This window comes from Chanodichthys erythropterus, chromosome 17 (assembly GCF_024489055.1).
Source record: "Chanodichthys erythropterus isolate Z2021 chromosome 17, ASM2448905v1, whole genome shotgun sequence".
Taxonomy (NCBI): Eukaryota; Metazoa; Chordata; class Actinopteri; order Cypriniformes; family Xenocyprididae; genus Chanodichthys; species Chanodichthys erythropterus.
In genome coordinates, this window is record NC_090237.1 from 31536009 (window position 1) to 31553442 (window position 17434).

Sequence of the window (17434 nt, forward strand, 5' to 3'; positions counted from 1 at the left end):
TTTAGTATGAATATGTTAGCCTTACTGTTATCTATAAGCTAGTGTGATCCAAAACAATGACAAAATTCACATTTAAAAGATATAAGTGTTCAAAACTTACATTCTTTCGCCAATATGGATCAATGATTTTGATGACATCACTCTGCACTTCAATTTTCTGTCCAATCAAATGCTCTATAGAACCTGAACATCCCGCCTCCTACATTATAAACAGAAGCTGAAGCTGTCGGTCACTTGTTTACACTATAACTATTTTCTACGTGGTGAATGGCACATAGTGGACTATATAGGGGATAGGGAACGATTCAGAGAGTGTAAATATGGTTTCCATTGGGGCGAATGAAGTCTGGTTTCACGTTAGAGTCACATGAACTGCCGCACACACAGTCTTCTCCATAACAGAGACACGATAGCACAGAACGGATCATATGATCGAGTCTACGCAGCCCACAAAATGTATCGGATCCATTTGAATTCTGCACAGAATGCTGTATTTTAAAGAGAAATGGAGGATATTATGAGGAAAAACAGTTAGAGATTAGGAGGAAACTGCAGCTTTACTGAGCTCAAAGGGCTTTGGCTGAGATGTGATATAAACAAAACGCTATTGGCTATTTTAAAAAAAGGGGAGGAGCTGTCGATATGTCCGCCCCGTCTTCCTGTTTCAGTGGAAATTACGTCAACACTCCAGTCAGTAGGCCTTTAAATTCTTTTATTAGGAATCCGAGTTAAACTTGAATAAATGACTTAAATGACTCTAGGGCTGTCAAACGATTAATCGCGATTAATCGCATACAAAATAAAAGTTTGAGTTTGTATAATAAATGTGTGAGTAATGTGTGTAATTAATATGTATATATAAATACACACAAATTAATGTTTATATTTAAGAGAAATATGTTATTTATGTACAAAAATGTATATATATATAATATAAATTATATAAAAATATAAATAAATACATATATTTGTAAATATTTCTCAAATATATACATGGACGTGTTTGTATTTATATATACATAATAATTACACACAGTACACCCACATATATTAGGCAAACTCAAACTTTTATTTTGTATGCGGTTAATCGTGATTAATCGTTTGACAGCCCTAAATGACTGTGTATTATGCTTTTACAAGTTACAAACAAAAAGGAGAATTAAATCATTATTCACAATTATTTCTAATTGTTAGCCAAAATTCACAATCATAACAGGCCTACAGTAACAAAAAACACAAGTACTGTAATAATAGCTCTAAAAGTATTCCTCATGTCACCAAACACATTTAAAAACAATCACAGAGCTGGTGTCAGCATTACGCTTTGTACTTCAGCATAGAGTAACTCAACACTTACAGTGATACCAGCTGCGCTTCACATTTCTATCCATAACAACTCCCCGAGTGCATCTATGTCTATATCATTATGTTTCCAGCCAACAGAGCTTGAAATCTCGTCTGCTTTTCATTTCATTAGTGCAAGTTTTTCATCTCCAACTCAATTTGAAATCTTGCATTACGTTTCCATATTTACTAGCATCTTAAAACTTTAATATACAAATCCTCCTACTCATCATTAATAAATTCTAGTTATACCAGGAATCATGTTTCTGAGAAGTGCAGATTTGTATGCTGACATCTTTTTTTCAGTGGGGTTTGAGTGAGTGTTTTGATTTGAAACGGGTTTTTTTGTGTCAGTGACAGAATGGCCCGGTCTTAACGTTGGCGTCAAAGTAAAATATTAAAGGACGGAGGGTGCTTTACATGCTAACGAGGAGCGGTGTGCCTGTGACACACATAACCGCTGGACTAGAACACAGAGATGTGGTGTCTGCATGCTTCGACTTGATTGATGTTTAATATAACCTTGAGCGTTCACACACAACTCCGTGTCAGCAGGGTTTGGTTCACACTGTGCCTGTTATTCACACAGAGATACAGATGAGAGGACAACTATGTCATTTTGGCCACTGTAACACAAAAGTGATTCAGACAGCCTTTTGTATCACACCTTCTGTTTCAATTTTATATTTCGCTACATATTGTGTTTCTTGCTCTATCTCAGTCTCTGTTTGTAACGGATGATATTTTACTTGTACATAAATTTCGAACATAATGCTGAAACAGCTATTATACTGAGGAAAAGTCTTGGGAAAGTAAGTCCAAAGGGGCTTATTCAAAGTACTTTTACCTCTAGTTATAAAGAAAAAGAATAGTTATTGTAAAAGAAGTTGTTGACTTTTAAAGCTCTGAGGAAGGACAGTAAGGATTGTGAAGGACGATTTGCATGGCTCCTCTGTTATAAAACTAAAGCATTTGAATGCCAATTCATGCTGGAACAAGGGAGTTGTGACATAATTTAATTCATACAGGCAACAATCTACATCCTACAACGAATGGTTGTCACTCTTCTATTAATTGTTTAATACCAGATAGCAGGGCCTTTTTCTGAGACTGCAAATTGGTCCAATGATTGCCCGAAGAAAGCTGAATTGAAGAGAATCTTGTAGAGTGATGATTCTGTAATAGGGTTGTCAAAATTACCGACTTCAGTACCAAGTCGGTACTGAAATTTTTTAACTTTGAGCACTGTTGAGTGGATTCATAAACACCTCTGATTGGCCATCGTGTTCACATGCTCAACAGATATGTCTGTGATTGGCTTCAATGATCAACGCTTCAAAAACATTGTAAATAGTCATCAATGACACTCCTCACCAAACGCTTACACGGATATACATGGGAGCATTTGAAAGCAGGCATCTATCGCGGACCAGTCCGCTCAAAGCGTCGCATTTTTACCAATTTCAGTACTGAAATCTGAGTTAAGAACAAAAGTTCAAGATCATGAAATTATGCTCTTCGACAAGGACTCAAGGCCAAGACTGTATTTTCTTAGGGAATCTGGAGCATGTGAACTAGCACTCGGACTTGAATGAGCTGGTCTTGACTACAACACTGCCATGATGTTCTCACAAACTACTTCTGGAGAAAATGTAGACAGACTAAATAAAATCAGTCAATGTACACTCTGAAAAATTCCCAATTTGGACTGTTTGGGTCAAAATTGGATAAACCCAGCATTGGGTTGTTTTTACCCAGCTGGTTTGGGTTAAATGTTTGATCCAACATGCTGTGTTGTTTTTATTCAACTCAACTATTGATTAAAAAGTACTATATTGCTGGCTTAAAATGAACCCAAAACACGCTAAAAATTAAAATCAAACACAAAATGACTAGAGTAACAACACAGGCAACAGTAATAATAAAAAAGTGAGCATTATTAATGAGCAAGAACCCAGGAATGCACAAAAATATAGGCAAGAATTCAAACAAAGTACATGCGTATTTTAGTGAAAAAGTGCAGAAAAGAATGACAACTAAATTATGCAGCTTTATACTTTTTTAAAGTTAAATATTTACATTTGAAAACAAATGTGACTATACAATCCAGCATTTTTTAGAGTGTAAATAATTTATATTTTGATAGTTACTAGTTTGTAGTCATGTTCTGCAGACAATATTTGTCTAAATATAGCTCTTGTTAAGAGGGAAACTTGCCTGCAAGCCATTGTAATCTTCAATATGTGAGTGAATCATTCATTCGAACTGGTCTTTTCAATCAATCACTCAAGCCAAATCACAATTCTTGAATGATTCATTAGCACATTGGCAATTGTTGAAATACTTATCCTGCAGTTACAACTGACTGGAAAAATCATGGGATTTAATTGGTCAAACAAATGTGTCGTGGAGTAGTATAGATTAATTGTTATATATGTTAATAAGTTAACAGGATTCATTCTTTTGATGGAACCACTATTTTTGGGGGGGAATTTACAGCTAAATTTATTATTTATAATTATTTATAAATAATATATAATATATAAATAAGTATTTTAAAGAATTATTCCACTTTTAAATAAAATTTTCCTGATAATTTACTCACCCCCATGTCATCCAAGATGTTAATGTCTTTCTTTCTTCAGTCGAAAAGAAATTAAGGTTTTTGATGAAAATATTCCAGGATTATTCTCTTATAGTGGACTTCAATGGCCTCTAGACAGTTGAAGGTCAAAATTACAGTTTCAGTGCAGCTTCAAAGGGCTTTAAATGATACCAGAAGAGGAATAAGGGTCTTATCTAACGAGAAGATCAGCCATTTAAAAAAAAAAAAAAAAAAAATACAACTGTATATGCTTTATAAACACAAAATATCGCCTTGCACGTACTTCCGCTTTCCGCATTCTTCAAAACACTTACGCTGTATGTCATACGCCTTCCCTATTCAACTTACAGAACGAACGTGGCGCCAATTTATTTTTTTTTATTTTTTTTTTCGTAAGTAAAATAGGGAAGGCGTAGGACATACAGCGTAAACTTTTTGAAATGGAAGTTTGAAAGCGGAAGTACGTGCATATTTTGTGTTTATAAAGCATATACAGTTGTATTTTTTTTTTTTTTTGAAATGGCCGATCGTTTTGTTAGATAAGACCCTTATTACTCATCTGGTATCGTTTAAAGCCATTTGAAGCTGCACTGAAACTGTAATTTTGACCTTCAACTGTTTGGTGCCCATTGAAGTCCACTATAAGAGAATAATCCTGGAATGTTTTCATCAAAAACCTTAATTTCTTTTTGACTGAAGAAAGAAAGACATGAAGATGTTGAATGACATGGGGGTGAGTAAATTATCAGGAAATTGTATTTAAAAGTGGACTAATCCTTTAAGAAATATAGTATAGTGGACAATTTGACATAAGAAGAGGACATAATTTCTGCTGTAGTTACTAGTGTGCTGTTCAGCACAATGGTCAGACTCTATTGTTTAGTTGTGCTTTATAAAAAAATATTGATTGAGTTATAATAGCATGTAAAGGTACAATCACACTTACCATTGTTCAGTGAATTCAGTATACATCTGTACACAATTGACTGTAGACAATGGACATTTGTGAAATTTTGCTAATGTGGCCACACTTTAAGAGCTTTTTTAATGTTATGGCATGCTTTGTTGGAATTTTTTAGCAATATCAGTATTCAATATTGGTTTATGTGAGGGTGTTTTTTCCATGAGCACCTGGGCAACAATCTAAATCTTTTTCTCATGTTTGATCACTCTCTTTCTCACACACACATACACAGGCTGATGTGTAACTCTTTCCCCGGCAGCGTTTTCTGAAAAAGTTGCTAGCCAGCACCAGCTTTTTTGATAATTTTCACAAAAATGTCCCATAATATTTAGTTGTATGAATATGTGAACAAACAATATATCAAAATAAAGAACAGAGCTTCTGCTTTTAAAGAAGAAAAAGAAAAAAACATTTTACTCTAGCTTCATTCCTCTTTTTAATCAACACTTGAATGTGGGTAAGTTACATAAAAAAGCATCATCTTGAACAAAAAGATCAAACATAGATCAAAACATAGATTGAGTCGATCGAGTCCATCAAAGCTTCACAGTCGTTACCCCTTCATGGGTTCAACATTTCATTCGGTAGCATTAGGCAGTTTTGATTAATATACTGTTTAATGTTTGATGAGCTCCTTCTGGTTTACGCAGATCTTATTCTTCGCTTGTTTTTGATACGGCGATTCTGTAATATTTTAGAAGATGAGTAATATCGCCCCCTACTCTATAACAGTGAAAAAACTTGTAAATGGAAGGGAAGCATTGTGTCATAAATGATGGAAAATTTCGTCAATGCCAGGGAAAGCGGTAATAAGGATGAGTGACCATGAAGAGAACGCAACACATTTCACATCATAAAACAGCACAGCTTAACTCGGCATACCACAGATGCACAATAATGGACCTGACAAGAGGGAATCACACAACTTTCTCTCACACAAACGCACACTTGTTCTGCCTTTCTTTGTCTTATGCATAATACATTCACTCTTCACTGGCAGCTTTGAACTCACTGTCCTTCTCTCTCTTGCTCACTTTTTCTCTGAGGGGTTTTGCTCTGCTTCTGCAGGTCGCATGATTGCATGAGGGACCACCAAATCACAAACGTCCCCCCCCCCCCCCCCCACACACACACAGTGCTTGTTAGCGCTGTCCGTTTAGCCGCAGCATGTGTGAAGAAAGCATGTGTGTGTGTGTGTGTTTTGGAGGTCTTTGGCTCAGACTGACAGGATGCTTACAGAAACCAGTGCCAGCAGCAATAAAGATCCCGCTCCAATTAATGACACCAAAACAACCACACACACTCATAGTTCATCACAACTCTCTGTTATGGAAATGGCCATTTGTTCTTCCTCACTTCCTCTATGTGACAGAATATTAGATTTGTTGTCATACACAGATGAAAAAATAAAAACAGTAACACAAAGACACTAATATGCACTAGGGATATCAAAAATACCAGTATTTAGGAATACATTTGATATTACATTTATATGGGTCATTGACGAATAAGGTTTTTAAAGATTTAAGTAAACATAATGGAGATATAATCATTTTTGAAGTTTTATTAAGTGTTAACAATGAGATTATGTGGTTTTTATAATCAATTAATGCTGCTTTTGTCTTTTTACAAGATGGACAACATTTTTACTAAAAAAGTCATTCGGTTTAACCAAAAATTTGGTTTTACCGAATGACACTTTTGGTTATACCAAATGACAATATTTTCAAACAATGCTGGCTGATATCTACATATCTGATAACAGGCTGATATCTAGCTAGCTAGCAAAAGGACAATCAAACATGTTATATTTAGTACAAGTTTTTAAAATATTACAACATTTTCCATGTTTTATAGTACCGAATGACCTGATGTTTCAGGACATGTGTATGAGCAAGTGAAAACATGAATTTTTCAAATAGTTAAAGGTGCCGAAGAACATGTTTTTAAAAGAAGTTTCAGCTCAAAATACCCCATATATATTTTTTTATTATTATTATTATTATTATTATTTTTAACTGCCTATTTTGGGGCATCATTAAAAATGCGCCGATTCAGGGTGTGCTGCCCCTTTAATTCTCGCGCTTGCTTTAAACAACATAAAAAAAGTTCACACAGCTAATATAACCCCCAAAATGATCTTTACAAAGTGTTCACCATGCAACATGTCTAATTGCGTAAGTATAGTATTTATTTGGATGTTTACATTTGGTTTCCTGAATGAGTTTGATTATGCTTTGTGGCTAACGGCTAATGCTACACTGTTGGAGAGATTTATAAAGAATGAAGTTGTGTTTATGAATTATACAGACTGCAAGTGTTTAAAAAATGAAAATAACAACAGTCTTATCTCCGTGAATACAGTAAGAAATGATGGTAACTTTAACCACATTTAACAGTACATTAGCAACATGCTAACAAAACATTTAGAAAGACAATTTACAAATATCACTAAAAATATGTTATCATGAATCATGTCAGTTATTATTGCTCCATCTGCCATTTTTCGCTATTGTTCTTGCTTGCTTACCTAGTCTGATGATTCAGCTGTGCACATTCAGACGTTTTGCCCTTGTCTAATGCCTTGAACATGAGCTGGCATATGCAAATATTGGGGGCGTACATATTAATGATCCCGACTGTTACGTAACAGTCAGTGTTATGTTGAGATTTGCCTGTTCTTCTGAGGTCTTTTAAACAAATGAGATTTATATAAGAAGGAGGAAACAATGGAGTTTGAGACTCACTGTATGTCATTTCCATGTACTGAACTCTTGTTATTCAACTACGCCGAGGTAAATTCAATTTTTGAATCTAGGGCACCTTTAGGAGAGAGTTAGTTACTTTGCTTCATGACCATGTGGTCCTTTGCAGGTGTCTGAATGATGTCACATCCTGTCTCGTGATATTGACCGCATGACTTGATCTAAAACGATCCCTTTATATTGGTTACTCCAAATGACATCAATGAAATTCTATTTTTGTACATACTTTCTCATAACAAAGCTACGACTTCTACACATCATTTTAATACCATTTTGCAATATGTTGATATATGATATCAAATCATGCCAGAATAAAAAAATATATACTATAAACGGCCAGATTAAATAACAAAAAGCTCTTTTTCTTAGCTAGAATAAGACATCACAAAATCGCAATATGTTTTTCAACAGGCAACACAAATGCCCACCTCGTGGGGTCCAAGAACACAGGATAGAGCGTATGTTTGGCATAGAGTACTTATTACTTACTAAAACCTTGTGTGTTATTTAAGGGGCTTTGTTAGTCAGGGACTTCATAGACAGTGTCTCTGCATGAAGATACAGACTCTGGTTTCAGACAAGCCTCCAAGGCACAATAACGTCACGTCTAATGATCTGGAACAAATTCAAGTGAGCTTTAGACATAACCAAGTGAATATTTTATGACTATAATGCTTGTTTCTCAGTAGAAATGGAACCTGAAAAAAATGGACATTTATAAATGTATTTACTCTCAACCATGCCATTGCACATTATTATTCTTTCCACCAACCCACACTCTAAACAATCGTGATTAATCATTTGCAAAAAAAAAGTCTGTGTTTACGTAATATATGTGTGTGTTATGTGTATAATAATTATGTATTTATAAATACAGACACATACATGTATATATTTAAGAAAAATGTTAGATTTATATATATATATATATATATATATATATATATATATATATATATATATATATATATATATACATGGAACCTGAAAATATAAACATGCATATATTTCTTACATTTATACATGTATGTGTCTGTATTTATATATACATAATTATTATATACAGAACACACACATATATTACGTAAACACAGACTTTTATTTTGCAAACGATTAATCACAATTAATCGTTGCACATCCCTAATATAAAAGTATTTTAAAGATTTTGAAATGTCAAAAGGTCATTCGGTTTAACCATCCGAAGGCCAATACAGCCACTTCATTTGTGATTAAAATATCTTAAAATGTAATAAATACACTGTATTGGACGTTAAGTCATTTCTAATTGGTCAAAAACACTCCTGACATAAAATTTTCTGGCATTAGTATCAGCTACTGAAGTTTTGGTATTGTGACAGCATTAATACACATACAGACATTTAGTAGGAGCGCGTCTTTCCGGCTTTTCTTAAGCGTGGAACTGAAGTGAAAGGATCATGCCACGGTCAATAGGTATCAGAACATCTCATACACACACTTGTCATTTAGAATTCTCTCTGTTATGGAAATGCGCTTTGTTCTACATCACTTCCTCTCTGTTTCTCGGAATATTGGATTGGTCGTCACGTAACACACACGCATTCAGATTCAGTGGAGCGCAGCGGCTTTTCTTAAACGCAGAGCTGTCAGTGAATGGATTAAATGCAGGTTACAGATAACAAAATATCAGCAGATAAACACGCTTACAAACATTTTCCATTAGAAAAGAAAACATAAAGCATGACCTTTTCAATGCAGTTTTACTTTAGTGTATTAATTTTTCACATGTGAATGAGCCATACATGGATCCCAAGTTCATTAAAGCGTGGTTTGCAAGTACGTATGTTTTGGTTATGTTTGCGTGACTGCGTGAAATATCTGTCATGTAGTTATTTTAGTGTGCAATTGTATTGACAATGGCTTGCCATAATGGCTTTATGTATTGATAATGTTTGGTACTTAGGTGGATAATGGCCATTTATTGATAATGTGTGGTGTTTTTTTTTGTTGTTGTGTGTGTGTGTGTACTGTGTACCACTGTGGGAGCTAGTATGATCAATAGCCTGTACTGATAGAATAGGTGTTTTTTGTTCATGTCCCACCTAGCCGTAGGAACATTCTAAACAAATTGGCTAACATTACATAAAGGTTGCACAATTTTTTAAATTATTTATAATGAAAGTTCTAATGATGTTAACTGACTTCTGAAAACGCGCCGGCGCGTTTTGAAGGATTTTTTTTCACATTGCAGCAAAACAGACTTAAAATACTCTCTTGTCATAGAGACATAAGTAATATATCACTTGAAACTATACAATGTCTTCTTTTATTTGTGTAAAAAAGTTTTTAGATAAACATTGTTTGAAAGTCAGTGTAGTGCGAAGTTAAAGTGCTACTGCTAAAAAAAAAGGTAAACATTTTAATAGTGATACTAATTTTTATAATAATGATAGTAATATAATGAATAATATTTATTATAATAATTGTTTAACACATGATCAAAGTAATGGTGTTGTATTACCTTTATATTAAGCTGTATTTTATTTGACTTGCTAAGTTGCTAGAAGTGAGAGTTAGGCTAATATTCGTGAAATACTAAATAAATGGCTAACATTACATAAAAATTGTGTAACTTTTCACATATTGTTAATGGAAGTTCTAATAATGTTATTAATATTTGATAAACATTCTCCCAGTGTTATGTGAAATAGTTTTAATGCAGTTTTTGAAAGTGATTGAGGGCTTATTTTGAAGTTCTCATACTACTACTACTACTACTACTACTACTACTACTACTACTACAAAAAAAAGTATTTTTCAGTTCCAATTCCAATTCAGTTCCAATTTTATAGTTCCAATTCTAATTGTTCAATAAATACTTAAAGTAAAGTGGATGCTTTACCCTATATTAAGCAGTTTTTATCTGACTACATATTAAACAACACAATTTGCTAAGTTGCTAATACAAATGTTGAGTGATTATTAAATTATAAAACTATATAGATTTAGACTAAAATTGCAAGAACCGGTCAAACAGGACATTTTAACATACCAATTACCAAAAGTGAACGTTAAGAAAATGTTATGTAGCTATGTAGTTTTAATAGTAAGTGTACAGTATGCACTGCGGTGTTTGTGTTGGGTGTATGATATGCATTTTTATTGTGTTGTGTAAAGTCTCTGGCCAGATGAGCCTGAGATTTGGTCAGTCTAAACAAGGCTTTAGGAGAGACAAGATGCTGTTTGCGTACTGAACCTTGACTGCTCTAAAATGTCTGCTGGTTTTAATCTGACAGACTGTCTGTCAGTGTATGTGGACACAAAAAGAGAGAAAAAGAGTGTGACAGAGAGAGAAACTGAGAGAACAGACCCGGAGAAATAAAATAAGCTGATCTCTGCATTTTGAGTACTGTGTGTGTGTGTGTGTGTGTGTGTGTGTGTGTGTGTGTGTGTGTCTTTTCCAATTTGTGGGACTGAGTTGGTGAATGTGCTGTAGGATATCATTAGAGGTGGAAAGGGATGTGTATGTGTGTGTGTGCTGAGTCATATGTGGGCTGACCACAGCAACTCCATTCTTCGTGTGTATATTTTGTGTATGCATATGTGTTTTTGTGTGGGCAAAAGTTGGACACTGCGTGTGTGCATGGTAAGGTCAGTGCTGCACTTTTGTGGACTGGAACACATCCTAACTGTCCCGCAGGGGCACACACAAAACAATCAGTGTCTAAAACAAGAGTTGATGTACCATACCAATACACATACACACATGCAAAATGCCTTACTTGCAGACATGAACTCACAAACAATACAAATTGAGAACGTTCCTTAGACTACTATTGTTTTGGTATTGTATTAAGCTAATTATAACTTAGTAACCCTAAATAAAAACATTTGAATTTTTAGAATTTTATTAATTGGATTTATGAATAATTTTTCCAATTTAGGTCCCCAAAGGCTTTAAGATTCAGCAAACTACTTAGGACTATTTTGTTAGATAAGTATAGTTAAGTAAACCCACACACACAGACATCCTCTCCAGCAGTACTTTATCATAACCAGTATATTGCTGAATCCACAACATTTTGTCCTTTCTCAAGAGCTTTTTTAAAACTATGTCATATAATGAATGTGTGCGTGCGTGTATGTGTATGTGTGTGTGTGTGTGTGTGTGTGTGTCATGGGTTGTATTTTTGATTTTTTCGTTCTCTATAATTATTTTGTTCCTGACTTGCATTCTGCTGCTGTTTTTTCTTCTTCTGTATAGAGTGTGTGTGTGTGTGTGGGTAAGTGAATTTTCCTGAATTGCATCCTCCTGGTTTTTCTGTAGTATATAATTGTGTGTCAGTGTCCATTTTGAGACCTGGGTAGTGATGTCATTCGGCTTGCGGTTGCCTGGCTACCAGCCCATCTATGGTACTTCTGTGGTACAACTTCCTTCGCTTGTGTTTGATCTTTTTGACTGTTCCCTAGTGACCCCTGAGCTTTAGATATGAAAGGTCAGGTTGTCATGTCATCTTCTCTGCCTAATGCCTTTCTTTTTTTGTTTCCCTCTTTCTCTAGGATGGGTTTGGTGATGGGATGGCAGTGAGCATGGCCCTTTGGGCAGGCATATTGGCCATTCTTCTGCAATTGGCCCTCTTGCTGTTCTTCTCTCTGCCTCCAGGCCACTGCCAAGGTGAAAGGTCCCGCCTACAGTTTACTCAACCACTGTACCATGCGTCGGTCTACGAGAACTCAGCCGCCCGCACCTATGCCGCCAGCAAGGTGCGCATGGGGGTCCCTCTCCAGCATCACTCCTGGGAGGTGAGGTACCGCATCACCTCTGGGGATGAGGAAGGATTCTTCAAGGCTGAGGAGTACACTCTGGGTGATTTCTGTTTCCTGCGGATACGAACCAAAGGGGGGAATGCTGCCATCTTGAACCGTGAAGTTCAGGACAACTACTTGTTGACAGTGAAAGCTTCCATTAAGGGGGATACACTAGAGGCCTGGACTAAAGTTAGTGTTCAGGTGTTGGATATGAACGACCTTAGACCACTTTTCTCCCCTACCACGTATTCAGTTACCATTGCAGAAAGCACACCCCTACGCACCAGCATAGCTCAGGTCACTGCCACGGATGCAGACATAGGATCGAATGGAGAGTTCTATTACTTTTTCAAGGAGCGAATGGAGCTGTTCGCTGTGCACCCAACTAGCGGAGTTGTTTCTCTCAGTGGGAAGCTGGATGTTGACACTCAAAGCCGCTATGATCTTGAGATCCAGGCTGTGGACCGGGGAATGAAGCTCTATGGGAATAACGGTGTAAGCAGTACAGCCAAACTGTTTGTTCATGTAGAACGGATTAATGAGCATGTGCCCACTCTGAGCGTTGTTACATTATCACCTGTATGGACTGAGAAGTCCCCTGTCATAGCTGTGGTCACCGTAGAGGATCTTGACGAAGGGGCAAATGGAGAGATTGAGACGGTCAGCATTGTGGCTGGGGACCTTCTTGAGCTCTTCAGCATTGAAAGGACAGAGATGGCAAGTGAAGAAATGGTGGATGAGGAAGTTAGTCAGAGAGGATCTAATGAGTTTATCCTTCGTGCAACAGAGCAGTTCGACTGGGACAGCTATCCATTTGGACTAAACCTCAGCTTGCAGGCTCGGGATCGTGGAACACCTCAAAAGTTCTCTGCTGTGCACATGGTTCACTTACGACTGTCACGACCAGCCCTGGCGGAAGTCACATTTCAGAAGGATGAATATGAGGTTCTCTTGAGTGAAGTTGCCCCTCCTGGAACTGTTGTGGAGGCTGTGAAACTCCAGCCAGAGCCAGATGATGCTGAGTACATCCTAACCCCATCTGCTGATTCAGGGTTCTTCAGTATCAACACCATGACAGGTGTCATCAGCACGGCACGTTGGCTCACCCAGCTCGCACAGCAAGTATTTGAGCTTGAGGTCTTAGAAGTAGACAGTGACCTTAGGGTCAAGGTTAGAGTCATTCTTGAGGATGCCAATGATAATGCACCTTTATTTGCTCAACAGTCTTATGAGGTATTTGTCAATGAAAGTGTTGCCATAGGCACTACTGTTGTTGTGGTGACTGCTTCTGATGGTGACCATGGGGAAAACGGGTACATTACATACAGCATGGCTAGCTTGACACAGTTACCATTCAGTGTGCAGCAGTTCACCGGAGCAGTCACAACAACACAGGAGCTGGACTTTGAATCATCTCTAGAGAGTTTTAGCTTTGTGGTTCGTGCTTCTGACTGGGGTTCCCCGTATAGGCGTGAAAGTGAAGTCAACGTCACTGTGCACCTAGAGAATGTTAATGATAACAAACCCCTATTTGAGAAAGTGGCCTGTGTTGGCGTAATCTCTCGAGACCTTCCGGTAGGTGAGGTCATAGCCACAATGTCTGCCATTGATATTGATGAGCTAGAGCTGGTCAAATACAAGATCCTCTCAGGGAATGAGCGAGGGTACTTTGACTTAAATCCTGATTCCGGTGTCATGACCTTACACCACTCGCTCAACACTGTGGCACCCAAAAACTCCTTCAGTCTAAAAATTACTGCCACAGATGGGGAACACTTCTCTGATCCTATGTTTGTAAACATATCCGTAGTGCAAGGGAAGACGCCGCCCAAGAGCTTTAGTTGTACCGAAACAAGAGTTGCCCAACGATTAGCCGAGAAACTTCTGAAGAAAGCCAAAGCTAGCAGTAAACCCAAAATAGAAGGCGGCTTTATTGACCTGTTCTCTGTAAATCGTCAGTCACCTCAATTTGACAAATCCTTCCCTACGGACATTACTGTGCGTGAGGATGTAGAAGTTGGCATGAGTGTGTTTCAGGTAAAAGCCTTTGATGGAGACACGGGATTCAATGGACAACTCTTATATGCCATAGCTGATGGCAACACAGACAGTTGTTTTACTATTGGAATCCTGAATGGTATAATAAGCATCTTCCTTCCTCTAGACCGTGAGAAGACTGACCGCTACCTTCTAAACATCACACTGTACGATTTAGGCCAACCTCAAAAATCCACCTGGCGGCTTCTTACAGTTTACATAGCAGACGCAAATGACAATGCACCTCAGTTTCTTCAAGATGGTGGCTACCAGGCCCGCATTCCTGAAAACACCCCTATTGGTACCGAAGTCATTCAAGTGGAAGCTACTGACAAAGATCAAGGTCTCAATGGCGAGATCCAGTATTCTCTACTCACCAGCACATCACAATTTGGCATTAACAGCTCCAGTGGGATTGTGTATGTTGCTGGTCAGCTGGACCGTGAGTTTGTTCCCTTCTTCATATTAAAAGTGGAAGCACGAGATCGAGCAGAGCGAGCAGCCCAACAGTTTTCTGTAACAACACTTAAAATCTCACTCGAGGATGTTAATGATTGTCCACCTGCCTTTATCCCAAGTGTCGTCAGTGCCCGTGCACTAGAAGACCTCCCAGTGGGCACTGTCATTGCCTGGTTGGACACACAAGACCCTGACCTGGGACTTGGAGGGCAGGTGCGATACTCACTCGCTAATGACTATGATAGCCGTTTTGAGGTTGACAAGACTAGCGGTGCCATTCGTCTTACCAAGGAGCTGGATTACGAAACTCAACAGTTCTTCAACCTAACAGTTCGAGCGAAGGACAAAGGCCGACCTGTTTCGCTCCTGTCAGTTAGCTTTGTTGAACTGGAGGTTGTGGATGTCAACGAAAACCTGTATGCACCGTATTTCTCAAATTTCGCCATGAATGGATCAGTAAAAGAAAGTGTTCGGATCGGGACTTCTGTGCTCCAGGTCTCTGCACGGGATGATGACACGGGCAGGGACGGCGAGGTGCAGTATTCCATACGTGACGGCAATGGTCTTGGAAGATTCACCATTGACGAAGAAACAGGTATGGGTTGATTATATTTATAATGTTTAATTTCATTTAACGCTCAAAAGCTGACAGTTTTGTTGAATATATTGTGGCTTCCTTGTACAGTTAGCTGCAGTCTTTCATTCAGTGTGAGGTAAAAGGCTATTGCTAGGTAACAAAGGTTTTTTTTTTTTTTTGTCACATTATTGTGGTTTTAACTAGCTTACTTTGTCTGGTGTAATCGCTGGAGCCTATATGGTGATGCTAATATGGAAAGAAAAAAAAAACTTCCTGGGACACAAATGAAGAGTGAACAGGCTTCAGTAGTTTGTCTGTCACCTCAGGCCAGTTAAACACTGCATTGGCCTACATTTTTTTAGGTCGAGTTTTGACAGTTGAGATGGAGGGGGAACGATTGAAGCATGATGGAAATTTGATAGTGTTATGGTTAATGTTTCATACACTGCATTCAGTTCATGTGCACTGTTTTGATAGTATCATTTGTTTTGTTTTGTTTTTATGTTAGACAAAGTGGGTACATGCACGTGTGTGTGTCGGCGAATAATGATTTCTGCATAATAATATGTATGTATGTGTCAAAACGTGTGCGTGTGAGGTTGATTTATGTGTTGAGCCACCGTCGAGTGGACTGAATTACCACACAAAGCTCTTTTATTTACATTTATTGCAGTTGTCATGTCATTCTGTCTGACCCAGACACTTAGCTTTAACCTTCAATCTTTTTCCTTCTCCCCTTTTCTCTCACTCTGTCATTCTCTCTTTCCTCTAGCCAATTTGTTTTCCGTCAGCTAAACCGATAGTATCTGGGGTTTTATTAGTGTTGCTTCTTAGGTTAAGCATCAGTATTACTATTATTCTTACTTAGGGCTAGGGATTTGAACAAACTGCTGACAATAAGGGCCCTATAATACACCTGGCGCAATGCGACGCAAGGCGCAGCGCAAGTGTGTTTGCTAGTTTGCGTCCGGCGCCGTTCGCGTTTTCCCGTTCAGAGCCACGTCCTTAAATTAGTAAATGCATTTGCACCAGTTAGTGCGCCCATGGGCGTGCTGGTCTAAAAAAGAGGTGTGTTCAGGCGCATTGCCGGTGCACTGCTATTTTAAGGAGCTGAAAATAGACTGCGCCATAGACCAACTCAAACCTGGTCTAAAGTCTAAAGTCAGTGGCGCAATATTTTTTTGTTAGAGCGCGTTGGTAGAAACTGCGCCCCTGGGCGCGTCCACAGTGTGCGTTGACTTTGCTTATTACACACAGGGATGCGCATCACACAAACATGCCAAATATTAAAAACAAAAGGATTACAGTGTAAAAGAATATTATTGTGTAGGCTACAAAAATATAAAAATGTAATGATGAACAGTCATTGCGTGTATTAGAATTAGGCTACCTATTTTCAATTCAGCCTATTACTACTTATAATGATGAACGAAATTGGCTAATTAATTGAACAATCGTGCCAATACACACACATATATGTTAATTGACTCATCGCGCGGAGCTATTTGAAAGCCTGCATTTGCAAGCCCGCTTTAACTTCGCGCAAGAGCAGATCGGTTTCTTCGCTTGAAAAGCGTTCAACTTTTCCGCCATGTAAATGGCAATCCGCCATGGCGCGAATGCATCTCGCTATTAAAGGGAATGGGAGATGACACTCTGATTGGTTTATTGAACGTTACGCCCATTACTCATTAAGAGAATAGGGACAACCCATTTCAAAAATGTGCCCCGGCGCACAGACCGTTTTTCCGTCGTTAAAATAGCAAAAGTGGATTTGGACACGCCTTGGACACGTGCGCTTTACACTTTGCGTTTAGATCGTTAAAATAGGGCCCTAAGTATTTCATGATAAAACTTGCAAAAAAAAAAAATCCCATACACTTACACAGTCGGAA

At 37.8% G+C, this 17434-nt stretch overlaps 1 protein-coding gene across 2 annotated transcripts in view; it reads left to right on the top strand.

Moving 5' to 3' along the window:
- The window catches only part of fat3a (FAT atypical cadherin 3a), a 209114-nt gene that overhangs the window by 76955 nt on the left and 114725 nt on the right, over positions 1 to 17434 (top strand). For both annotated transcript variants that reach the window (XM_067365788.1, XM_067365787.1), the window contains exon 2: positions 12218 to 15557. In XM_067365788.1, the coding sequence (XP_067221889.1) occupies positions 12236 to 15557 (3322 nt within the window). In that variant the 5' untranslated portion in view covers positions 12218 to 12235. The remainder of the gene's footprint in view (positions 1 to 12217; positions 15558 to 17434) is intronic.